The following is a 26,591-nucleotide window of genomic DNA, read 5'->3' on the forward strand; positions in this document are numbered from 1 at the left end:
GCTAATATACAGTGTTCTATTAATTTCAGGTGTGCAATATAGTGTTTCAACAATTCTATATATTACTCAGTGCTCCTCAAGGTAAGTGTACTCTTGGGGTGCTTGGGTGGCTCGGTAGGTTGAGTGTCCAACTCTTGATGTCGACTCAGGTCATGATCCCAGGGTCGTTGGATCAAGTCCCGTGTCTGGCTCTGTGCTGAGCATGGAGCCTGCTTGGGATTTTCTCTCTCTCTTTGCCCCTCTTCCTAGATTGCGCACTCGCTCTCTTTCAAAAATAAATAAATAAATAATAACAACAACAGTAAGTGTACTCTTAATCTCCATCACCTATTTCACCCATCACCTGCCTCCCCCCCCGCCCCGCCCCCATCTCCCCTCTGGTAACCATGTGTTTGTTCTCTATAGTTAACAGTCTGTTTTTTGGTTTGTCTTCCCCCACCTCCCCCCTTTGTCTAGTTGTTTCTCAAATTGCACATGAGTGAAATCATATGGTATTTGTCTTTCTCTGACTGGCTTACTTCACTTAGAATAATACTCTTTAGCTCCATCCATGTTGTTGTAAATGGCAAGATTTGGTATATATATACTACTTCTTTATCCGTTTATCTATTGATGGACACTTGGGCTGCTTCCACAGTTTGGCTATTGTACATAATGCTGCTCGAAACATAGGGGAGCATATATCACTATGAATTAGTGTTTTTGTAAACTATGGGTAAATACTCAGTAACGTGATGACTGGATTGTAGGATAGTTCTATTTTTAATTTTTTGAGGCAACTTCCATACTGTCTTCCACAGTGGCTGCACCAGTTTGCATTCCCATCAACAGTGCACGATGGTTCCCTTTTCTCCATATCCTCGCCAACACCTACTGTTTCTTGTGGTTTTGATTTTAGCCAACAGGTGTGAGAGGGTATCTCATTTCAGTTTTGATCTGCATTTCCCTGATGAGTGATGTCCACCATTTTTCATGTGTCGGTTGGTCATGTGTATGTCTTCTTTGGAGAAATGTCTGGTCATGTCTTCTGCCCATTTTTAAATTGGATTCTTTGGGGGGGGGTGTGTGTATTGATTTGTATAAATTCTTTATATATTTTGGATACTAACCCTTTATCGGATATGTGATTTGTGAATATCTTCTCCCATTCCATAGGTTGCCTTTTAGTTTTATTGATTGTTTCCTTTGCTATGTAGAAGCTTTTTATTTTGATGTGGTTCCAATAGCTTATTTTTGCTTTTGTTTACCTTGTCTCAGGAGACCTATCTAGAAAAATATTGCTACGGCTGATGGCAGAGTAATTAGTGCCTGTGTTCTCTTCTAGGATTTTTATGGTTTTAGCTCTCAAATTTAGGTCCTCCATCCATTTTGAGTTTATTCTTGTGTATGGTGTGAGAAAGTGGTACAGTTTCATTCTTCTGCATGTAGCTGCCCAGTTTTCCCAATACTATTTGTTGAAGAAACGGTCTTTTTCTCATTGCGTATTCTTTCCTGCTTTCTCAAAGATTAATGGCCATATAATTGTGGGTTGATTTCTGGGCTTTCCAGTGTTCCATTGATCCACGTGTCTATTTTTGTGCCAGTACCATACAGTTTTGACTACTACATCTTCATAATATAACTTGAAGTCTGAACTGTGATGCTTTCAGGTTTATTTTTCTTTTCCCAAATTGCTTTGGCTATTCGGGGTCTTTTATCATTCCATACAAATTTTAGGACTGCTGGTTCTAGTTCTGTGAAAAATGCTGTTGGTATTTTGACAGGGATCACATTAAATGAGTACACTGCTTTGGGCAATATAGACATTTTAACAATATCTGTTCTTCCAGTCCACAAGCATGGAATGTCTTCCATTTCTTTGTGTCATCTTGAATTTCTTGCATCAATGTTTTATAGTTTTCAGAGTACAGGTCTTTCACCTCTTAAATTTATTCCTAGGTTTTGGGGTTTTTTGGTGCAATTGTAAGTGGGACTGTTAATTTCTCCTTCTGCTGCTTCATCATTAGTATACAGAAATGCAACAGATTTCTGTACACTGATTTTTCATCCTGCCAATTGACTGAATTCATTTATCAGTTCTAGTAGTTTTTGGTGGCCTTTGGGTTCTCTACATATAGTATCATGTCATCAGCAAACAGTGAAAGTTTTACTTCTTCCTTACCAATTTCGATGCCTTTTATTTTTATATTTTATTTCTCTTGTCTGATTGCTGTGGTGAGAGTGGACATCCCGGTCTTGGTCCTGCCCTCAGGGAAAAAACTCTCAGTTTTTAAGGATGATGGGTTTTCCATATGTCGCCTTTATTGTGTTGAGGTAGGTTCCCTCTAAATCTACTTTGTTGAGGGTTTTTTATCATGAATGGATGTTGTACTTTGTCAAATGCTTTTTCTGCATCTATTGAAATGACTATGCTTTTTGTCCTTTCTCTGAGAAAATATATCACACTGGTTAATTTGTAAATAACAGATCACCCTTGTATCTCAGGAATAAATCCCACTTGATCATGGTTAAATTATTTTTAAATGTATTATTGGATTTCGGTTGCTAATACTCTGTTGAGGATTTCTGTATCTATGTTCATCAGAGATATTAGTCTATAGTTCTCTCTCTCTCTCTCTTTTTTAGTTCTCTTTTTTTGTGTGGTGTCTTTATCTGGTTTTGGTATTAGGGAGGCACTTGCCTCATAGAATGAATTTGGAAGTTTTCCTTCCTCTTCTATTTTTTGGAAAAGTTAGAAGAATAGTTATTAACTTTTCTTTAAACTTTGGTAGACTTCACCTGTAAAGCCAACTGGTCCTGGACGCTGGTTTGTTGGGAGTTTTCTGAGTAATCAGCAAAGTTTTTTTTTTTTTAATGTTTTTGGGGTTTTTTTTTTAATTTATTTTTGAGACAGAGAGAGACAGAGCATGAGCAGGGGAGGGGCAGAGACAGAGGGAGACACAGAATCCGAAGCAGGCTCCAGGCTCTGAGCTGTCAGCACAGATCCTATGCGGGGCTCAAACTCACAGACCGTGAGATCATGACCTGAGCTGAAGTCGGACGCTCAACCGACTGAGCCACCCAGGTGCCCCGCAAAGTTTTAAATACAATCATATTAACTGCGACACCTACAAACTAAGCTTTTTAAACAAAATTGGCCTCTCCACACAGCTACCATGTAAAAATGCTAAGTATTTGTTGGACCAAATACGAAAAAATAAGGAAGAAAATGAAAATCACCTGTAATTCCACTACTCAGTGACTACCTGTAGTATTTTTCACTTTGCAAAAATATAATCACCATAATGTACTTTCACATGACAAAATATTATGTGCACTTTAACATCAGTTTAAATAAATGTGTAGAATTCTATCACATGAATATGCCAGAGTTTACTCAATCAGTTAATTCTCTCAGTTTGGATTATTAACAATGCTTACATTTTTTTTTTTTTTAAAGTTTCTTTTTGAGGGGGAAAGAGAGAGAGACAGAGCACATGAGTGGGGGAGGGGCAGAGAGAGCGACACACAGAATTTGAAGCAGGCTCCAGGCCCTGAGCTGTCAGCACAGAGCCCAAAATGGGGCTCGAATCCAGGGATAAGATCATGACCTGAGCCGAAGTCAGATGCTTAACAAACCAAGCCACCCAGGCCCCCTGGATTATTAACAATGTTTAAATGAAAAGTCTCATTAAATAAATCTTTGCACGCATTTCTTCACAAATTGTGTCTTTAGAATAAATGCCTGCAGATTTACTTTTGAAGGCTTTTAAAGCATAGTGCCAAAGGCCTCTAAAGAGTTGTGTTGGTGTACATTCTTACCAGCAGTGTCGTGAGAAAACCCAAGTCCCTACACTCTTTCAGTGGGGGGATATATTTTTTTTTAATGTTCTTAAAGTTTATTTTAAGTAGTGTTATTACCAATTGTTCTTGGGCTTTCAAAATGCTGATAATTTCTTGTACTGCACTACACGTGCAAAGCTTCACTTAGGAAACTTCCATGGAGAGTGCTGCTGTAGGAGGGCTTAGCGACACGAACAAACAGCGGAACAAATGGCAACACTTAAGCCGTGTGCCAGATCCTCTTTTCTGTTATTGCTTTGTTTAAAGTATCATTAAGCCTATTCTAGGGAAGAGGAGATTAAGACTTGGAGAATGTTCCAAGTGGTCGTGAACTGTATACAAAAAGTAAGATGAGGAATTCCTGACTAAGGTATTTAGCAGCAGAGGCAGGCAGTAAATGTAATCCTTAGGGAAGAATCTGAATAAGCTACAAAAATTCCAGGGACTCACTCTGCTGGGGTCTGCCGCCCACACCAGGTGTGAGGTATTACTGGAGGGCTATAGGTTTCTCTATGACTTTTGATTTGGAGAGGGCTTAAGACACCATGGTCTTCTTCCCTGGGTCACGTTACTACAGGCTTAAGTGTTAGAGCTGATTCCAAGTTGGTGGGGATAGCTAAGTGCTCCTGCGGAAGGAACAGCCACTCCATTCCTTCTGAATTTACCTGTTCTAATCTGCACATGGCACTCAGGCCCTGAAAGCAGAAACTTACAAGAGGTACAGGGCACAGAAGAAATGAGCGGCAGGTCTACCACCTGTCATCCTTCTTTCACCTTCCCCTTCTCCTCCCCCCCCCCCCCCCCCTTATTTTAGACTAAGAGAGCGAGCGGGGGAGAGGGGCAGAGGGAAAAACAGAGCGAATCTTAAGTAGGCTCCATGTTCAGTGTGGAGCCCAATGCAGGGCTCGATCCCACAACCCTGGGATCATGACCTGAGCTGAAACCAAGACTGGGCTCAAGTGAGCCACCCAGGTGCCCCTTTCCCCCGTTTCGAGGAAGATTTTCATGATCCAGGTGTCAGTCTTCCCAGAATGAAAATATTATGTGATGAAACAGTGGTTAATATTCCTTAGATTACAGGACAGAAACTTTACTTTAGCTGGCCAACTAAAATCGAAAACTAACGTTATCACTGAGAAATCCACTGGAAACTAATTTAGGCATGGCTGAATTGAGGGTCAGGAATCCGTCTTCCTCCACTGCTTAGCTCTGCTTTCTTGTGCACTGACTTCATTTTTAGATAAGCTCCCCCTACCCTATAGTTGAGAAGGTTCATTCAGTGAACCTGGGGCCTATACTCACTGAGCTAGCTGAAGTTGGAATTAGTTGTTGCTCTGAAACCGTATTTTAAAAAAACATTCATTTAATTTTCAAAAGAGGGTGAGAGAGAGAGTGCAAATGGGGGAAGGCAGAGAGAGAGAGAGGGGGAGACAGAATCCAAAGCAGGCTCCAGGTTCTGAACTGTCAGCACAGAGCCTGACGCGGGGCTCAAACCCACAAACCGCGAGATCATGACCTGAGCCGAAGTCGGACGCTTAGCTGACTGAGCCACCCAGGCGCCCCTCCAAAACATCAAGAACACACCATGTAGACCTCCCTCAGAAGACATCAGACGTGCATTTATAAATCACAATGGGAGACAGATTGCCAGTGATCCCCAGTACGGTCCAAGTAAAGCCCGAGAACCACATTAAGTGTGACTCATACCTCCTTTTTCAGATTTGCCAGGTAGTCAGATTCTTGTCACCTACCTTTTCATTTGCTCATGTTCACTAGTGTCCAGAGCTCTCAGGGTTCGGGCATAAAGAACCACGATGTCACTGTGCTTGGCTTTCTTGTTGCACTAAAGAGCCCAACAAGACAAAGTTAGTGTGGGTCTAGGAACCCTGACCTAACATGCTGACTGTGCACATGCACAGTCCTTATGTACGGTTCTTACCTGAGGACATTTTCGTGTCTGTCCCTTGAGCCACTTAGAAATGCACTTATACCCAAAGAGGTGCCCACAGCGTAACGCTGAGAGTCGGTGATCCCCAGCATTGGTCCAAAGTTCCAAACATATTGTGCAAGTGTCCCCTTCTTCATCATCCATAGGAACAGAAGATGGAAGAGGACTGGTCTTCTGGGGAGACTGGATGGAAACCAGAATACATTCAAATTAGAGAGAATGCATATCGGTCTTGAAGAGGATGTGCGACTGTCACATCAACAAAACCACACAAAAACAATACAAACCCAACTGAAAACACTGTAGCAAAACCGCGACAGTTCGGAATCACTTGCCGTTCTTTGTTAAAACGCAAGCTGGCCAAATGTTTCATAACAAGCCAAGAAAATACTACCATCCTCTCATCTTAGGAAATTCTTGGATTTTTTTTCATGCAAATGAAGAAAAGGAGCTATGTTTACAAAGATACAAAACAGAACAAAACAGACCTGGCAGTTACCCAGATAATCAACAACAGGGAATAGCAGGTTTGTTATACGTTCAAAATTAGATTCATAATCAACTCAAGCAGTTATACTTGGCTCATGTAAATCAAAATTAAAAACAAAAACAGAAAAACAAAGGATATAAACAGCTTACCAAAAAATACAAATGGTTCGTTAAGTGTTTATTTATAACTGAAAAATGCAAATTAAAGAGATCATTTTTTCATTTATTAGATGGTATAAGCTGATGTCTGATGACACCAAGCAATGTTGAGGGTTAATGAAATGGGCATGTTTATGTATTTTTGCTACAGGTAGAAAGCGACACAAATTGTCCATGGCATTATCTATAAAGACTAAAATACATGTATCTTTCCTTTTTTAAAAAAATGTCTATTTATTTTGAGAGAGACAGAGAGGAGAGAGCATGTGCATGTGAGCGGGGGATGGGCAGACAGAGAATCCCAAGCAGCTGTCAGCGTAGAGCCTGATGTGGGCTCAATCCCACAGGCCATGAGATCATGACCTGAGCCAAAATCAAGAGTTGGATGCTCCCAACTGAGCTCCCATGTATCTTTCCTTTGACAGAGCAATCTCTCTGCTAGAAATATACCTAGCATATATTCGTCACAAATACTTGCAAGACAACTGTACAAAGCACGCACTTGTACCAGGGAAGGAAGGAAGGAAGGAAGGAAGGAAGGAAGGAAGGAAGGAAGGAAGGAAAGGGAGAGCAAGAGAAAGAAGAAACAACTATAGTGTATGTGACAAAAAAGTTGACCAAAAATTTATTTATAGATGGGACACTATGCAGTGATTCATGAGAGTCAACTTTATGTACTGATAAAAGGTATAATCAAAACTTAACCTTGTTAGGTAGGTAGGACAAGTTATCCTCACACCTACCCCTACTTTTTATTTTTTAATGTTTATTTATTTTTGGGAGAGAAACAGAGACAGAGCACGAGTGGAGGAGGGGCAGAGAGAGAGGGAAACATAAATCCAAAGCAGTCTCCAGGCTCTGAGCTGTCAGCGCAGAGCCCGACATAGGACTGGAAACCACGAGCTGTGAGATCATGACCTCAGATCATGACGTCCAAGTAGGACGTCTAACGCCTGAGCCACCCAGGTGCCCCTACCCCTGCTTTTTTAAACCTATGAGGAAGCAGCCACATAAATGAGTAAGTGGACTGGACCCACACCCTGACCTCCCACCTACAAAGTCTGCAAACTTTCCACTTTAGCCTGCAGCCTCTTTAAATGCAAATCACCACTTCATTTAAAAGGATGCTCATATTACCTGTTTGGGAAGGGTCTCTCCTTCACGGATACTTGTAACTTCTTGTTCTGCTGAGGTACCTCCTACTTGGTCTGCCAAGTCATTTCCAGAAATGATAAGATTAGTAACGCACAAAAGAAGACAGAAGTCAGGAATGAGAGTCTAGCAGGAGAGCCTAGCGTATCACAGCTTTCCATTTCTAATTGGTAGTATTGTTTTAAGTTTCCTAAGTTGTAAGAGTGAATTTATTTTTTAACTTATTTTGGATATTTTCAAATATGCATAAAACTAGACTGAACAGTATAAATAACATGTAAGTACTCATCACCCAATTAAAAAAAAAAAAATCGATCTTGTTGCCAATCTTTTCCCAACTAAGCCCCCCCCAGCCCCATTATTTTCTTTTACAAAGCTTAACAACAAACTCTAAAATGTCATTTCACTTATAAAAACTTTTGTAATACTAACTGATAAAGATTTCTTTTTACATCAACACTATCCTTATCACGCCTAACAAAACTAATAATCTCTTAATACTAATACCCAGTTCATATTCAAAATTTCCCAGTTGTTTTCAAGTTACTCATTACACTACATTTATTGCTATCAGAATCTAAGCAAGGCCTCCACAACGAGTTTGACTGTTACATATGTGATGTTTTTTTCACTCTAACAATTCTTCATTTTTATCCCTTCCCTGTCACTGATTTGTTGGAAGATATCTGGTCATTTGTCTTATGAAACACTCTAATCCCAGATTTGACTGACTGCTTCCTTGTGGTATTGCTTAACTATTTGCTCTATCACCGATATTTCCTATAAACTGGCAGTTAAATCTAAGGGCTTCAGTGGATTCAATTCTGTTTTCTGGCAAGAAGAGGGGCAGCAAGAATACTTCTTTGGTTGTATGCTGCTTCTTCTTTTTTTAATTTTTTAACATTTGTTCATCTTTCAGAGACAGAGACAGAATGCAAGCAGGGGAGGGGCAGAGAGAGAGGGAGACACAGAATCGAAAGCAGGCTCCAGGCTGTGAGCTGTCAGCACAAGAGCCTGACGTGGGGCTCAAACCCACGAACTGTGAAATCATGACTTGAGCCAAAGTCAGACGCTCAAATGACTGAGCCACCCAGCACCTCCCCCCACACCGACCAAAGTTTTTTTTTTTTTTTTTTTTTTTTTTTGTAATTTTACTGTACTGCCTCTAGACTTCAAAGTACTCGCTACTTCTGGGTTTTATCACATCTATTACTCTAATAATAGAATGGTTTCTTTTTTTACACTAGGTCTCTGATCCACTTATTTCTTAATATTATAGTGTGAGGAATAAATCCAGTTTGTTTTCCAGTTAGCAATCCAGTTTTTACAATATTAATTTAAAAGTCTGTCTTTTCCCCACTATTTGAGATATTCTCTTTCCAATATACTAGAACTTCATGTATGTTTAGATCTTTTTTCTAGATGTTCCAATGGAACACATTTTAGATTTAAATGGTTGCATCTCTGGTATTATTTACCTTGTTCTTCTACTTACTGCAAACTGGGCAACCTGGTTATTATATCTAGAGTCTTTTTTTTAATTTTTTTTTTTTTAACGTTTATTTATTTTTGAGACAGAGAGAGACAGAGCATGAACGGGGGAGGGTCAGAGAGAGAGGGAGACACAGAATCCAAAACAGGCTCCAGGCTCTGAGCAGTCAGCACAGAGCCCGACGCGGGGCTCGAACCCACGTACTGCAAGATCATGACCTGAGCCGAAGTCGGACGCCTAACCGACTGAGCCACCCAGGCGCCCCATTGTATCTAGAGTCTTAAGCAGACTCGGAGATTTGGGGGGCAGTAACAGTATTTCCTAAGTGCTATGGATGTTTCTTTCTTTTTTTTAATTTTATTTTTAAGTAACCTCTACACACATCATGGGTTTGAACTTACAACCCTGAGACCGAAAGTCGCTTGCTCTGCCGACTCAGCCAGCCAGGCGCCCCTCTATGGAGATTTCTGATTGCAACACATCAAAATGCACATTATGGTCTGGTGGTGTAAGCTTGCTTCCTCCATTGAAACGAATCCCATCAACCTTTCAACCTAATGGTTTTAGGATCCACTGCTGATCTTTGCCTAGATACAGAATTCCATGAGGAGTCACACAATTATGACTTTTTCCTGTCATCTCTGCTTCAATATGAGCTGGAGTTTTTCTATTTCAAAGAACTTCCTTGGGGGTAGGTGGGAGAAATGAAGAGGTAAAGAGAATTTTTAGGGCAGTAAGAGTACCCTGTGTAATGATGGGGATGTCATTATACATTTGTCGAAACCCACAGAATGGAAAACCTGAGGTGAACCCTAAGGTAAAGCACGGACTTGGAGTGAACACGCCACGGATTAGATGCACCATCCTGGCGAGCGGTGCTAACAGGGAGGCTGTGCACGTGTGAGGACAGGAGTGTGAGGAAATCTCCACGCTGTCCTCTCAATTTTGTTGTGAACCTTAAATACTCTTAACAAACAAACAAGACCTCCTTCATCAGCCAATATTTGGTTTTCCTGAATACAGTTCACCCAGGGAAAACAGGATAAATGCATAATCCTTTATTTACCAGTTTTCAGAGTAATGCGTCAGGGCTCTAATAACTTAGGATGCTGATAAGTGAGCTTTTAAAAAAGCACATAATTATGAATTAGGATTTTTCACAGATTTGATGTATTTCAACCTATATCTCAATCCATACTCCAAGAATACACCCATTATTCGTTTTGATGCTCAAACTGTCCCATCTTGAGGCCACTTAGGAGCCCCTTTAAAGTTGCTCCTACGCCTACCGACCTGATGACTCTCTGAGAGATGGCTCCCTTGCTTTCTAGCACAAACGCCCTAGGCTCATTTTGTATATTTCCTATCCCAGTCTTGGAAAGCCATTTCTCCAAGAAGTCCTGGGTCCCTTTAGTGGGAAAAGACCATAACCTGGGGTATCAGAGGGTAAGCAGGACATATGCTCCAGGGTCTCTGCCCACTACTGCTAAACATAGCTCTACTTGCATAATACATGGCATTATAGTAGGACTTAAAAACTGGCCGACTAGACAGGGTACCGAATTTACAACGCTTTCCTTTAAATAAAGAACCTACTACCTTATAAGATGTCAAAGAAGATGAAAGAGACTATAAAATGCCATCACAAAGTGACCAACTGACTGGGTCACAGATCACATTAAATTTCAAGTCAGATCAAATCCTCTATATGGAATTATGGCCAGTGAAAGCTTTGTACTGTACGAAGCAGGAATCTACTGACACCTGGGGGCAAAAGGGAAAGTATCACATCACAAATCTAGACTTTCTAGCTTTCTGGGTATTAGTCCTGTGAATCCAAAACTGAGCAACATACTCACCTTCTATAACAACGGCTCTAGGTTCCTCTCCCTGGACAACCACCTCCTCATACTCTGTGGAGCTGTCGGAATCAGAACTACTGGAGACCTGCAAGTCCTCAGAGACAGGATTCCTGGTCTCTGAACCATGAGACGTGGTTGGCAAATGAGGCTGGGTCCGGCTCACTTGAAAGTAAGCATCCAACGGTGCTCTGGACCTACGTAAGCAAAAAGACAACAGAATCACAGTACCATGGACCATCAACACAAGAAAAAGCCACAGTAATCTGAGAGTAAATCCTGGTCATTTCAACCCATCTCCAGGCAGTTAAATGTGCCTTTGAACACTGAAGCACAAATAGCAGTTTTAGGCAGATGTTGGCTGGCCCCGATATTCTCTTTTCCACTCAATTATTACATTAGCCACACTGGAGGTTGACTCTTGCTAAAACCAAATTCTACTTTACTGGCCTTTGGCCGTGTGTCAGTATCTTTTAAAGGACACAACTCAGCAATCTGTCTCCTGATATTAGGGGCTGAAAGAGAGCGGGAAAGAAGAAAAAGGGCTCTGCTGATCAAAAATGGCCTCAAGGGAATTCTGCTCCTGCAACAACACAGACCAAGGTCCTTTGGGGTAGAATGTGGAGTCCTGCTTCAGTCATCATGGTTTTACCTCTTATTTTAAAACATTATTTTTCTTTTTAAGTTTAAATAATGCCAGCTATGATATCAAATGTCAGCATGATATCAAAAATTAACTCAAGATGAGAAGAGCAGGGAGCAGAATTAACCCTATTCTGGCTGGCTGAGTTTTAACCATACCCATTACTGTGCTGTAGTTTCGTTCACAACCCACCTATCAAACCACACCCTACTTACAGCACAGAATGACATTCAATAGTAAAAATCAGAAAGGTGTTCTGTACTTCCTCTAGCTGATAATTATAAAGTATTACTGAAAGGTAATCTACTTTTAAGTTTTAATAACTGTCTTTATAACATTAAGATACATTATTACCCAGAAACATTGTTGGAGACTGTTCACTCAGAAAAAAATTGATTTCTTCTAGTTCGGCTACAATTTATGGCAAACTAGGGTGTTCTATTAAAAATGATGATAGAATGGAACAAAATAATTATTTGGTATCTAATTCAACAGAAGATACACCTTTGTAAAAAAAAAAAAAAAAAAAAGAAAGAAAGAAATGTGAATAAATTGAAATGAGAAGTAGCAATTGTGAATCCTTTTTGACTCACAATTTAAAAGTGTGCCGTTCAGGGCACCTGGGTGGCTCAGTCGGTTAAGCGTCCGACTTCAGCTCAGGCCACGATCTTGCAGTTTGTAGGTTTGAGCCCCACATGGGGCTCTCTGCTGTCAGTGTGGAGCCTGCTTCAAATCCTCTGTCTTTCTCTCTGCCCCTTCCCTGATTGCACTCTCTTGCTCAAAAATTAAAAATACGAATTTAAAAAAAGTACAACAATTCAGTGGTTTTCAGCATAACTATAGGTTACATAACCATCACCACTATCTTCTTCCAAAACATTTTCGCCATACCTAAGAGGAACCCTGTATACATATAACCAGTCCTTCCTTCTCCCCTTTCTGCAACCTCTAGCAATCACCAATTTAATTTCGGTCTCTGTAGACTTGCCTATTCTGGGCATTTCATATGGTACAATCATAATATATATGGCGTTTTGGGTCTGGTCTCTTTCAGGACTTCATCATATATACAAGGACCACGTCACCTGTGAATAGCTATAGTTTGATTTCATCCTTTCTAATTGGAATGCCTTTTATTTCTTTTTTTTTTTTTTTTTTTTTTTTGTCTAATTGCTTTGGCGAGAACCTCCAGTACAGCGGCAAACAGAATTGGCAAATTCTTGTTCCTGACCTTAGGAGTAAAGCTTTCAGTCTTTAGTAAGTTAGTAAGTTAGATGAGGGTTTTTTTATTCATGGTCTTTATCAGGTTGAGGAAGTTCCCTTCCAGTGCTAGTCTGTTCTTTTTATCATTAAACAGTTTTGTCAAATGCTTCTTCATCTATTAAGATGTTCATGTTTTTTCCCCCTTTATTGTATTAATATAGTATCTATTTATTTTTATTGTTTTTAACGTTTATTTATTATTGAGAGACAGAGACAGAGCATGAGCAGGGGAGGGGCAAAGAGAGGGGGAGACACAGAATTCAAAGCAGGCTCCAGGCTCTGAGCTGTCAGCACAGAGCCCGACGCGGGGCCTGAACCCACAAACTGTGAGATCACGACCTGAGCTGAAGTCGGACACTTTACCGACTGAGCCACCCAGGGACCCTATTTTTTTATATGTTGAATCAGCCTTGCTTTCCTAGAACAAATCCTGTTTGGTTTTAGTGTATCATCTTTTTTATATGTTGTTGGATTCAGTTTGCTAGTATTTTGTTGAGAAACGTTGTATCTACATTCATAAATTACCAATAAACGATATTGGTCTATAGTTTTCTTGTGATGCCTTTATATGCTTTTGGTATTGGAATAATACTGACCTCAAAGAATCAGGAAGTATTCCCCCTGCTTCCATTTTTTTGAAAAGTTTGTTAAGTATTGGTGTTATTTAATTTTTTCTTTTAACTGGGAAAATAACTTTATTTTCTTTAGGTGTATGGGCAGATGTTTAGTCTCAGAATGTTTGGAATTGCTTCTCGGTACCAGCAGCCTTGGTGACTTTGAGCTCAGGGAAGCACACAGACTTGCTCAATGGCTAGCACTCGCCCACTGTTACAGTGTTGCCAGTCTAGACATCCCGAAGCAGGGAGACAGGTGCACAGACACGCTCTGGTGGTGTTTTTCAAAGCAGTTGTATTTTTGGAGGTAGTGGAAGTAGGCTCAGTGGATGACAATGGTTCTTTTCATCTTTATCTTCGTCACCAGACCAGACAGAATCTGCCCTCGGATGGAGACCTTATGAGTAAAGGGGCATTTCTTGCCAGTACAGGTGCACTCAATGGCCTCCTTGGGCATCTGGAAGCCCCGACCAATGTTTTTGTAGTATCACAGGAGCTTCTCCTTGCTGGTTTCTCCAAACAAAACCCTCGTTTTTTGTTTGTTTTTTAATGTTTATTTTGAGAGAGAGAGAGAGAGAGAGAGAGAGAGAGAGAGCGTGCGCGAGCAGGAGAGAGACAGAGAGAGAGAATCCTAAGTAGACTCCACATTGTCAGCACAAAGCCCAATGTACTCGATCCCACAATCCATGAGATCACGACCTGAGCCAAAATCAAGTCAGACGCTCAACTGACTGAGCCACCCAGGTGCCCCTAGCAGAACCCTCTTCTTATTTTGAAAGATAATTGGCTGCTTTTGGTAGGCATGCTCAGTCAGAATGTGTGCCATCTTCCCAATCGTCTGAAAAAAGGAAAGTCCAGAGGGTGTCTGGGTCATCAACTGCCTATTGATTTCACCTTTAAACATTTGGTAGACTTCACCAGGGAAGCCACTTACTTCTGGGCTCTTCTGTGTGAATTTTGTTTTTAAATTACTAATTCAATCCCTTTATTTGTTAATCATCTATTCAGATTTTCTTTCTCTTCTTGAAAGAATACTGATAAACATGTCTTCTTAGAAGTTTGTCAATTTCACCTAAATTATCTAATTTCTTGGTATAACACTGTTCACAGGGGTGCTTGGGTGGCTCAGTCAGTGGAGCATCCGACTCTTGATTTTGGCTCAGGTCACAATCCCAGGGTCACAGGATTGAGCCCCACATGGGGCTCTGTGCCAGGTGTGGAGCCTGCTTGGGATTCTGTCTCTCTTCCTTTGCCCCTGTCCCCTGCTCTCTAAAACACCAAAAAAATCCCAAAACAAAAACAAAAATGTTCACAGTATTCCCTTATAAAATTGCTTTCTTCTGTAAGAGTGATAGTGATGTTCTTTCACTCCTGATTACTCTGAGTCTTCTCTCTTGGTCAGTCTACCTAGAAGTTTGTCAATTTTGTTGATTTTTCAGAAAACCAACTTTTGGATTAGCTGGTTTTCTCTCTTGGTTTTCTATTTCTATGAAATCTATTTCATTCATATCTGCTCTAATGGTCATTATTTCCTTCTTTCTGCTTGCTTGCTTTGAATTCTGGATTTTTTATTTTGCTTTTCTTTTTCTAGTTCCTTAAGCTAGGTTATTGAGTACTTTATCCTTTCTTAGCACGGTATTTAACAGCTATACATTTCCTTCTAAGCACTGCTTTAGCTGCATCCTAAAAGTTTTGGTATACTAGGTTTTTCTTTTCATTCATCTCAAAGTATTTCCTAATTTTTCTTGGTATTTCTTCTTTGAACTCTTGGTTATTTAGGAGTTGTGTGATTTCTGCATACTTGTGAACTGCCCCAAATTCTTTGTTACTGATGTCCAGTTTCATTCTGTTATGGTCAGAGAACATATTCTTTATGATTTCAATCCTTTAAATTTATTGGTCTTGTTTTATGCCCTAACATATGATCTGTCCTGGAAAATGCTCCGTGTGCACTTGAGAAATAGGGATACTCTGCTATTAGGTGGAATTTTCTATTAGATCTAGTAGGGTTACAGTATTGTTCAAGTTTTCTGGCTCCTTGTTGACTTTCTGCCTAGTTGTTAAACTCATTATCAAAAGTGTACTGACATCTCCTATTATTACCGGTGAATTGTAGATTTCTACCACCAATTATGACAGTTTTTGCTTCATGTACTGGGGGCATATAGGTTTATAATTGTTCTATCTTCTAGATGGATTAGGCCTTTTATCATTATAAAATGTCATTCTTGACTCTTAAAACAATCTTTAAAAAAAAATTTTTTTTTAAGTTTATTCATTTTGAGAGGGAAGAGCATAAGCACAAGGTGGGGAGGGGCCGGGAGAGAAAGGGAGAAAGAGAGAGAATTCCAAGCAGGCTCCACATCACGAGCACAGAGTCCAATGCGTGTCTTGAATGCACGAACCTCGAGATCTTGACCCAAACTGAGGTTGGACGCTTAACCGACTGAGTCACCCAGGCACCCCGACTCTTAGAACAATCTTGGTCTTAAGGTCTATTTCATCTGATATTAGTACATTAACTCCTACTCTCTTATGGTTACTGTTTGCATAATGTTATTTTGGTCCATCCTTTTACTCTCAACCTACTAATATCTTTGAATCTAAACTGTCTTGTAGACAGTATACAGTTGGATTAAAAAAAAACAACAAAACAACTCAATGCTGCTGATCTGTACCTTTTGATTAGTGTTTAATACAACTGCATTTAAGGCAGGATTTATATCTACTGTTTTGCTGTTTTCTTTCTTTCTTTAAGATGTCTTTTATTTTTAAGCAAACTCTACACCTAACATGGGGCTCAAACTCACAACTGTGAGATCAAGAGCCACAGGCTGAGACTGAGAGGCACCCCTGCTTTGCTCTTTTCTATATGACTATGTCTTTTTTTGTTCATATAGAAATGTTTATTCCAAATTCTAATAGAAAAGTTTAGGGGTGCCTGGCTGGCTAGTCGGTGAAGCGTGTGACTCTTGATGTTGGGGTTGTGGATTCAAGCCCTGTGTTAGGTGCAGAAATTACTCAAAAATTTAAAAATCTTGGGACACCTGGGTGGGTTAGTCTGGTGAACATCCAACTCTTGATTTCAGCTCAGGTCATTATCTCAGGGTTCAAGAGTTTGAGGAGCCAAAAAGTCTCCTGGTCTTCGCTGAGTGTGTGACTGTGTGTGTATGCTGGGGCACCCCTTCAGTAATCAGCCAGGCAGGTGACAATTCTTCCTGCTTGTGCAGAGCCTCAATGCCAATAAGAGTTGAGGAATTAGTGCCTTCTTAGGTCTTTCCTGGGCGCGGGCACAGTTGTACACAACCCTTGGCATATGTGTGGCCTTCTAGATTTCTAAGAATATGTCAGAGCTTTTCAAAACCCCTACGAAGATCTCATTCCTTAGCTTTTCCTTTTAAGCTTTTTGGTTAGTTTAGTTTGCCCCAGTCGTTACGCACCGCCTCAGGCAGCCTCTGGGGAAAAGGCTTTTAGGCTTTTTAGACTGGGCCTAAGTGCTAAATCAGGAAGAGCCCTGCAGGTGAGATCTTCTAGGAAACCACCAAACAGGACAAAGAAAGGGAATTCTCTGGGAATGAGGCTCTGAAGGAGCTTCCATTCCATTCTACTCCCTCACGTTTTCACGGTGATCGCAGGCAGTGGCTTTTCATGGTTACACTAAGCCGAAGAGGGATCCGGGAACAAGGAATGTCACGAGGCTTACTGTTCTACTGACATCAGCTGTTTGGTTTGGTTTGGTTTTTAATATTCGCTCCCTGAAAATGGTGTAAGTATCTGTTTAATTTCCAGCATCCTGCAAGTTGATTCTGCTAAAGTTTGCCAACTGTTTCAAAGGTCCGGCCATTTTTACTGATGTCACTCAGGTTTCCTTTTTAAAAAATACTAATAAGCAACTTTATCAACTTATTTTTGGGAATTGTGTGTGAACAGCAGCTTTAGCTACCATGAGACCAGCACATAACAACAGTATTTCTTAAGTACATTTTAATCAAATGAAATCCACACTAAAGTAAGGCTGAGGGGCTACTGGGCACGCACACTGAGCATTCTGCATAGAAACTGGTAAAAAAATCAAGTGATTAAAAAACACTCATTAACATTAAGATAGTAAAAGACATTTCCAAAGTCAGACGGGGACACAGGAAAGGGGACTATCGTCATGAGGAAGTGCTAGGGTGTCTTTGGGAGTACAACCTTGAAACCCAAGAAATGCTCTTTCCCTGCACTTATTATCTCTGAATTAAAAACCAGTGTTAGTTCCTGCCCCTTGCCTAGCCTCTATAGTCCCAGATTCCACAAGCTCCATGAAAACAGGTACCCTGATCTGTCCTGCTCACAATGTATCTCCAAGGCAAAGTTCAGTCTCTCCCAGAGTGGAATGTCAGAAATATTTGATGAATGAGTGATGATGCTGACAGCCAGAATCAGAATCAAGCAGCCTCAAACAAAGAAACGGGAAAGGAGTTTGTGGTCTTGGCTGAGAAGCCTGTTAGGAAAAATACCTCATTACTCAGTTTTCTCCGACTCTGGCTTCTCGGTGGAGTCTGAGGCACAGCTGCTCACCCCGACCCAGGCTGTCAGCACCTGGCCCAGAAACGGTCTATCAGGGGAGTAAATGCCAAACACCATAGTGAGAAATTCACGTTAAGAATTCAGAAGGTATAAAAAAATAATAATAAAAAGAAATTCAGAAGGTAAAATAAGCAAGTGGTCCTGGAAAAGCTCATATTTTAATGTGAATTTAGTGAGGCATTTACTTACAACACAATATTCAGGGGGAAGAAGTTTCAATACCACATTTACGTGGCTCCAGAATCCATGTTCTCTCCACGTAACTGCATAGTCCCTGGCCCCTTAGATTTATTCGCTTTGTACAGACAAACATACAGTTGTCAAAGAGCTCAACTAACATCCTTCAATATCTAGATTCTGTAACCCAGTTTCTGAGCACAGAAGCAATTTTCTGATCAGAGTTTAGCTTCTGTGTATAAACACCTCTTAGGAGAATTATGCTAACGGTGCCAGCAAGAGAATTTGGTCTCTGTGGTATTTCCATTTGTCTCTGTAAATTGGCATCTGGTTTATAAGCATCACTCTCCTGTGAGTTGGTAAGTGGACCCCACCAAGAGCAATCAGCTCTGCCCCCAACTCCCCTCCCCCAAGTGAGTATATGAACATCCAAGGCTGAGGAATACTGTGAGGCCTCCTGGCAGTCAGCCAGTCCCTGGGGACACCACTCTCAACTCTCAGCCCACTTACTTTGAAAGGCTCCCCAAACAGCACTGCAAGGTGCTTCCCCTATGACACAAACATACGAAATCTTATTCTGCCTTCACAATCAGAGTGGCACCTTAAATAACAGTAGCATGCGTGTGAAACTCTTGTCGACACAAAACGAAGCACATCAACCCTGATGGGTCACATCCAGAAAAGACCAGGCTCCAGAGACTGGACCAGCTGTAATAGAGCACCCTCCCCTTGCCCCAAACAGTCATCGCCAGAACCCAGGCAAAAGGATGCCGAATCCAGGATCAGAAGGCGCAATCCCAATTCCAGAGGTACCACACTCAAAACACAAATGATTCCATCAGCTTCCTCATTTGTAAAACACAGTGAACAGGTGGCCTAGTTACTGCTTGTTAGTAACATCTCTTCATTTCCATAATGTAAGGAAAACACACGGATCTGACCGAAGCTTCCTCTGTCTGTCTGTCTAGAAAACAAGTGAGATCAGGGTTCCAATACCAGCTCAACTCCATCCCTGCAGTGGCTATGAGACCCTGAACAAAACACTTTCTCAGGGTCCAAGTTTCCCTCACATATAAAATAAAGATCTTAAATTCAATCTACGTGAAATAAAGGGTTTCAAATAAAGGAGGAAGTTAAAAAACAGATAAGGCATAGACACTGGTTACTTTTCATAACGACCCTGTCAGGACCTGACGGCTAAGGTCTTCAAGAGGCAAGTTCAACCCAAAAACTATAAAAGAAAATTACTTTCAACTCCGCAACACACTCTCGGGTGAGGAGGGGTGGAATGTTTCCCCACTTAGCGAGATAAGCTCTAACTTTATTGACACCGTACTTTTCACAAGGCTTCTCTGAATCCAGCCCGCCTGTCTTCCAAAGTCTACCACCCCGTTACACGGGATGCCAAAGAACAACGGATCCTGGGGAGCCGAAGTGCGGACTCAGGACTTAAAAAAGTACTTCTGCGACGTGCCAGCGATCTGAGGAAGAGCCACTTCTCCAGAAGCCGCTGCCAACGAACCAGCACCTACTTTCCAAAGCACCTCAGTGTAACTGAGTCTCTCGGTCACTCCGTGAAGTGAATAAGGCAAGCGCTTTCATTTTCATCTAACTCCCAAGGAAACGGGGGTCCAGAAAGGCCACCTGACTTGCCAAAAGTCACAGTGGCAACCCTCGGCGCACTAGGGCCAGAACCGGCGTTCGCAACTCCCAGGGCGGCACCGATCCCGAGACGGACACGAGTTTTTACCTGGCACGGTCAGTCCTCTGAGACGCTCCGGGTCTTGACCTGCGGGAGGCAGACCCCCTCGTCCTCCTGGCCCTCACTGGCCCCACGCTGTTGTCTGAAGGGGGCCTCAGGAACTCCAGCATGCCGTGGAGCCTCTGCAGCCCGCTGAGGAAGCTGTTCATCGACTCCAGAGACGCCACTTGGACGGGGCGGTTAACACCGGGTCCCTGCCCGCGCTCCTCCGAAGCTCCCGGATGAACGTCCTCCGCACCATCTTCTCCCAACCGCTCCACTTCCTCCGTCAGGTCAGCAGACACCCGCGGAGCAGGCTGGAGCGGGGGCGGCCCCCCGTGGCTGGCGGCCACTTCGGCAGGTAGAGGCTGGAGCGGGGACGGTCCCTCCTGGCTGCCGGCCACTTCGGCAGGGGCGGGCTGTTCTGCAGCATGATGCTCTAACTGCATCTCAAGACTATACTCCATTTCTTCATGAGCCATCACTGGGGAAGTAATGTTCGTAAAAAGTATCAGCAAAGGAGAGAAAACATGCCAGGTAGCCGATATAATCACATCTAAGTCTTCTAGATGTTCTGTTTAAGATCATTCTCGGCAAAACTGAAAATCTTCAAGAGATTTTAGTTACTTATTTTAGGTCAGAAGGGTTCGGCCATCATCAACTTTTTCCCTCCGTAACAAGTACTTATAAAACTAGCTTTCCGGCTTACCCTTTACAAATGTGAAGGCATGTGATCACAGTACTATCTTCTAAAGCAGAAACATCTAGGAAATAAGAGGGTTGAACTACTGTATCTGAAAGTAATTTCCCAGACCTCCTGCAGTTCTTTGTCATGACCTGAATACAGAGATTTACCAAAACAAATGCATAGAACGCTACATCTGATTTTCGTGGGCAATATTCATCTTTCACAGCACCAAGTTACAAAGGATAAACAGAAAAAGGACATTTTTACACTTGCAAAATTAACTCAATACTAACTCAAAACAGAAATTTACCTAATTTTTCCAAAAAAGGCTGAGCAAATCTGATTTACTTCATCCTTGTCATTGTTTCCCCTCTCTAATGCCATTTGTTAGCCCATTTAACAAATATTTATTCAGTGCCTGTCATGTCCCTTTCCTTATTTGGTTCTTGTCTCGAATTCCACTATGTTAATCCATTCAAGAAATATTAAGCACCTGTTAAGTAGTCAGATCCCCCACAGAGGTGATGACAGGATAAAACTGTGTAAAGGATAAAACTCTGTAACAGAGTTTATATTCTAGCAAACGCAAGAATAATCAAATAAATGTGGAAATTATACATGGTGATATTTGGTTTTGGGAGGAGTCGCGGAGTACCATTTTAGACGCTCTTTCAGAAAGACTGAAAATTGAGCCCAGGCATGAAGGACTAAAAGAAGCTGCCCATAGGAAGAGCCAAAGAAGAGTTTCAGAAGGAAATCAGTACACAGCTCCCTGATGAGCATGGGTTTCGTAAAACAGAAACCAGGCAGATGTAGTGAACACAGTAATGAAGACTGAAAGTATGGGATGAGGTTGATGAGGCCGAACACTAACACTGAAAGCTTTGGTAAGGAGTTTCTTTTCTTTCTTTCTTTTTCTTTATTTGAAAGAGAGAAAGAGAGAGAGAGAGCGCACATGCACTAGCAGGGCAGAGTGGGAGAGAGAGAGAATATCAAGCAGGCTCTACGTTCAGTATGGAGCCCGACACGGGGCTTGATCTCACATCCCTGGGAACATGACCTGAGCTGAAATCAAGAGTCAAGAGTCACCCGGGCGCCCCAGGAGTTTCTTCTATGTTAGGAATGGACTGTAGGGGGAGCAAGATTGCAAGTAAGCTAAGCTGTTTACAGACTACTTGTGGGAGTGCAAACTAGTGGTCCAGAAGCTCGGACAAGAGTGGTAGCAGTGGAGATGGAAAGTGGTAGACAGCTATAAGAACTATATAAGAACTGTCTATAAGAACTATAAGAACAGTCAGCATAGACATGCCACTTAAAATCATAGATTAAACTACCTAAGAAGGAAAGGGAGAGAAGAGAAGTGGGCCAAGGATTCAAAACCGAGGGGTTAACATTAAAAGGATAAGTTACAGGACAAGAGCCCAGAACAAAGGCTGTGAAGGAGGAGAAAACCTGGTAGAGCATGGTGTCTTGGTCTTGGAAGAATGTTTCAAGGAGGGAATGGTCAAGTGTGTCTAGCGCGGAAGAATGGTCACGAGATTTAACAATGTAGCGAGGACACATAACCTAGAAAAGAGCAGTTTCCGCACAGCGAGGGGGCCCGAGGCCACACTGGAGCGGCCCGAGTAAGGAGATGGAATACAATACACATGGTGGATGAAGCACACGTATCTTTCGTTTTCTAGGCATTCCTGAAAACCCATTAACATGACAACTCCCCCCAACTGCATTAGAGAAAGGATAAAGGATAAATCACAAAGACAAAGCAAATTCAAACAGGGCATGAGACGATGCAATTTTTGCTAGAACTGGTAACTTAGTAGAGCTGAAAAGAAGAAGCCCAAGTGACTGCAAAGAGGGGGTTACTGTGTGCTACAGAGAAGCAAGCGGACTCCCACCGAGGGGACTGCAGAAACCAGGCAACACAGAGGACAGTGTTGAACGTGGAGCTGAAGAACAGGACTGGTTGAAAGCCTGTCTCAAACGAACAAAAGCCAGCCAAACACACACCTCCTCCACCTCTGCCGTAGGAAGCTGGAGGCTGGTACCAGACAGGCTTAAGACCAGCATGGGTGACAGCAGAGCAGTGAAAATACGCAGTTAAGTGCAAGTCTACAAACTGAACAGTGTGAGACTCTCCCAACTCTTCTCCTCACCTTTTCCCCCTGCACAAATCCAGGACACAATATTCTGGTTTATATACGTCCTCTACCTAAAGCAGGAAATTAGAGGACTCTTCTCTAGAAAAAAAAAAAAAAAAAAAAACAACCTAAAAATATTGACAGTTGTGAATCCCCAAGAAAATGGGTGAGGCTCTGTCCCTCTATCTAACAGTAAAAGCCTACTACCTGATAGCTTGACAGAGTTCAGCCACTCATATAAAGCTTCCAAACAGCCTCAAGGGGGAGGGAAGGGGCTCTCCTTAAAAAGAAACTAATAGCCAAGGATCAACTGACATTTTGAGTAAAGCCTCCAAAATGAGGGAGAGACCAGAGCAGACAAACAGAAAAAACTTGGAGGGAAGAAAGGAAATTAATGCAAGAAACTGTAAAAAACAAAACAAAACCCAAAAACATATACAAACAAAAACAAAACAAAACAAAACTCCTCAAACTTACAAGAAAAGAATGCCAGGGAGGAAAAAAGGACACATTAGAAAACAAGGAAGAGCTCCGGGAAATGAAAAATGACAGATGACAGCCAAAATAAAATATTTAATACAAGGATCGGAAAAAGTCGAGGAACTCTTTCAGAAAGTAGAATAAAAGATGGTCAAAAAAAGACAGTAATAAAATAAAAATGTTAAGCCAGGATATTTCATTACCTTTAGTCCTGGAAAGAGAACTCAGAAAGTGGAGAAGAAACTAAAACAGGTTATAAAGGAATCCACTATAATGCCATTTTTAGGATAATGAAAAACATGAAAAATCAAGCTACTATCTGGACTTATACAACTGTAGTACAAAACAAACCTGGGCATGAAAAATATCAAATTCAGGAAGAGAGTTCCGAGGTTCTCATGGGCTTCAACTCTATATATGTATGTATGTGTGTGTGTGTGTGTCTATATATATACCTTGTTTTTATTTCTTAAAAAAGAAAAAGAAACAAGAAAAGGATGCAATTACAGCAAAAGGTTTGTTAGATCCAGATGGTGTGTGCACAGGTTTTTATTTTTTATTACTCTCCGTACATATCAGTATGATTAAATATTAGAAATGAAGTTTCTTCCCACCTTATGTCAGTTTTCATTAAAGAGCAACCAGTTTTCATTAGAACAGCAAAGCAGACAGCTGAATCCAACCGATTCATTACGGTATACACAGTAGCAACAAGTACACAGCAGGTGCTAAATACCTACTGAATTATCCACACACCTAGCGGCAGTCTGGAGCAAAGCTTCCCAACCACTGCGGGGAAATATACATCCTCCAGCCCAGGGCTATGTCAGGAGTGACCAGAGCCAAAAAGCCACCCCAAGCCTTGAGCTGCCTTGTCCTGGACCTCGGCATGCCATACAAATGCCATTTTCTATGTGTGGCGTTTAAGTGGACGCTTAAGACGTTAATTTCCCACTTGTCATCTTTCCAAACTTTGTTACTCAGATATAAGTCTGTAACAGGTGGGACGATGGCCGCCAATTACAGGATAAGGGGCCGAGGCATGCAGTCTAGCCTATCTGGTTCAAATCCCCGTACTACGTGTGGCACCTTAGGCCGGTTTCCTAGCCTCTCTGTTCAACTTGTTCATTTCTAAAACGGGGATTAAAAGTATTTACTTTTTATTTATTTACTGAGTAAATAGTATTTACTGAGCGCCTGGGTGGCTCAGTCGGTTGAGCGTCCGACTTCGGCTCGGGTCATGATCTCACGGCTCGTGAGTTCGAGCCCCCCGACGGGCTCTGTGCCTGCACAGAGCCTGGAGTCCGCTTCGGATTCTGTGTCTCCCTCTTTCTCTACCCCTCCCCCGCTCATTCTCTGTCTCTCTCTCTCGAAAATAAACATCCAAAAAAAATTTTTGTAAGTATTTACGTCACAGTGTCGCTGCGAAGTAAAGCTGGATAAAACCAAAGAACAGGTTCCTCCGTGAACTTGAAAGTTACGCAAGTAACGGGCGCCCAGCGGGAAAGCAATTCTATTTGCACATGAAGAGCTAGGGGCTCGGCACCCCGGATGGAGAACGGCCGGCGGCGGACTCTTCTCCTGCCTTCCCTGCCTTCACCCCCACCTCCGGCATCTCCCCGATCAAGCCAGAAAAAGCGTGGGTTCGGGGCCCTCAACCCCAACCGTTGGGGCCGCCCGGAGCCACCGAACCGAACCTCCCTATGCGGCCAGGTTCTGTGCCCGCCCGCAGCTCCCCTCGTGGGGGCGACCCTGGGCCCTGCAGCCAGGGATCCAGCCCGGGAAGTTATCCTGGAGCCAGGGGCCCAAGGCCTGGGTAAAGTCAAGTGCTCCCCTTACCTAAGGCCGGGGGGTACACTGCAGGGCTTGCAAAATCGCTGCGGTGGCGGTCGTTTCTTCGGAAGAACTCGCACACTTGGAAGGCAGCAGCTACTTCCTGAGCAGCTCAAGCTGCCCGCCCGAGTTGCGGGCGCAGCCTGCTCCTATTGGACAGCACTCCTAGACGGCAGCCAATACCCTCTCTTCTTCTTCCATTGGTCTCCGCGGGCTGAAAAAGCGGCACTCTCATTGGCTGGTTCTTCATTGGCTTGTTCTTCGTAAACTGACTGCGCGAGGCCACGCGCAAGGGGGCCTTGTACAATTGGTAGAAATCTTCGTCCGTCACCTTGTGCCCAGCCCACAAAGAGAAGAATCCAACAAGGGTTTCCCCGCTCTTTATTTGAACTTTCTGGCGGGAGAAAGTTGTAAAAAGATCCCTCGGATCTTTCTGGAGCCCGAGGCGTGGGACAGCCCAGCTCATGTATATCCTTTCGTGAGGTTGAAGAGCTCCTGAAAAAGAACTTGCCTACACCATCTCTTTAATTCCAAACCATTGCAATAAATTGCTTGCTAATAGTAGCAAACTATTGTAACTAGGTGACCATGGTCACGTTATTTGACGGCAAACTTTTTTGAGGAATCTTGCTTAAAGTCGAAATCTCACTTTTTAGAAAGAAGACCTAAAAATCTAAACCTCAGGCAGAGACTGCACATTGCCAAAATTTTATTTACTCAGCTGTCAATTTTCAGTGGAATTGGTGGCAGAGGAGAGCATAAATAATTGAAAGTCATGGATAATCCAATTTTCTCCTCTGAACCTGTTAACCAAAGTCAGTGTTAGCATTTGTATTTTTTTCGTTTCCTGCCGCCTAAGGGACCTGCTACTGAGCTATATAGCCTGGCTAATATGAGGAGAAAGAAACTTTCTTTTGTAAACAAACATGAATGAAAAACGTATGTACTCATATAAATCCTGCATGTTCAATGGAGCAAAATTAGAGGATGCAGAGAAGCAAAAAACAAAAATTGTCTCTATCCAGAGAAATCATTATTAACTTTGTTTAAAATCTTCATTTATCTAAATATATACATTTAGATATAGATGGGATAGTGTTTTAATCTTAAAATATATTTTTTGAATTGCTTGCCATGTTAATAAATACATAGGCACATTATTGAATACTGGGTGATTCTTTGAAAAATTTTTAAATAAAAATAGGTGACATGTGATAAAAAAAATGGACAACACAAAGAGCTGTTTAGTGAAAAGTATACAGAATGTTTCTAAATGGTTCTGATATTCATTCATGATGCACCTGCTGGACTAGCTAGGAGAAAAACAATAAAGACACAAGTCAGAAACTTGTAGTCTTGGGCACCTGGGTGGCTCAGTCCATTAACCACCTGACTTGCGCTCAGGTCATGATCTCACTGTTCGTGAGATGGAGCCCAGTGCATAGCCTGCTTGGGGTTGGTTCTCTCTCTCCCTCTCTCTGCCCTTTCCCTGCTCATGCTTGCACACGCTCTCTCTCT

General features: G+C 42.1%; 1 protein-coding gene and 1 pseudogene across 4 annotated transcripts in view; both read right to left on the reverse strand.

The window, feature by feature from the left end:
* Positions 1-25,185, reverse strand: part of RFWD3 (ring finger and WD repeat domain 3) — a 42,780-nt gene extending 17,595 nt beyond the window's left edge. For 3 of the 4 annotated variants that reach the window (XM_042918843.1, XM_042918841.1, XM_042918844.1), the window contains exons 1-6: positions 25,080-25,185; positions 19,941-20,415; positions 10,922-11,118; positions 7,556-7,626; positions 5,762-5,953; positions 5,574-5,665 (exon numbers count right to left, since the gene is read on the reverse strand). In XM_042918843.1, the coding sequence (XP_042774777.1) occupies positions 5,574-5,665; positions 5,762-5,953; positions 7,556-7,626; positions 10,922-11,118; positions 19,941-20,413 (1,025 nt within the window). In that variant the 5' untranslated portion in view covers positions 20,414-20,415; positions 25,080-25,185. Of the gene's footprint in view, positions 1-5,573; positions 5,666-5,761; positions 5,954-7,555; positions 7,627-10,921; positions 11,119-19,940; positions 20,416-24,650; positions 24,891-25,079 lie in introns of those variants that run through there. The other variant, XM_042918842.1, reaches the window with a different exon arrangement.
* Positions 13,528-14,267, reverse strand: LOC122208132 (annotated as a pseudogene).
* Positions 25,186-26,591: the final 1,406 nt, after the last annotated feature.

This window comes from Panthera leo, chromosome E2, assembly GCF_018350215.1.
Source record: "Panthera leo isolate Ple1 chromosome E2, P.leo_Ple1_pat1.1, whole genome shotgun sequence".
Lineage (NCBI taxonomy): Eukaryota > Metazoa > Chordata > Mammalia > Carnivora > Felidae > Panthera > Panthera leo.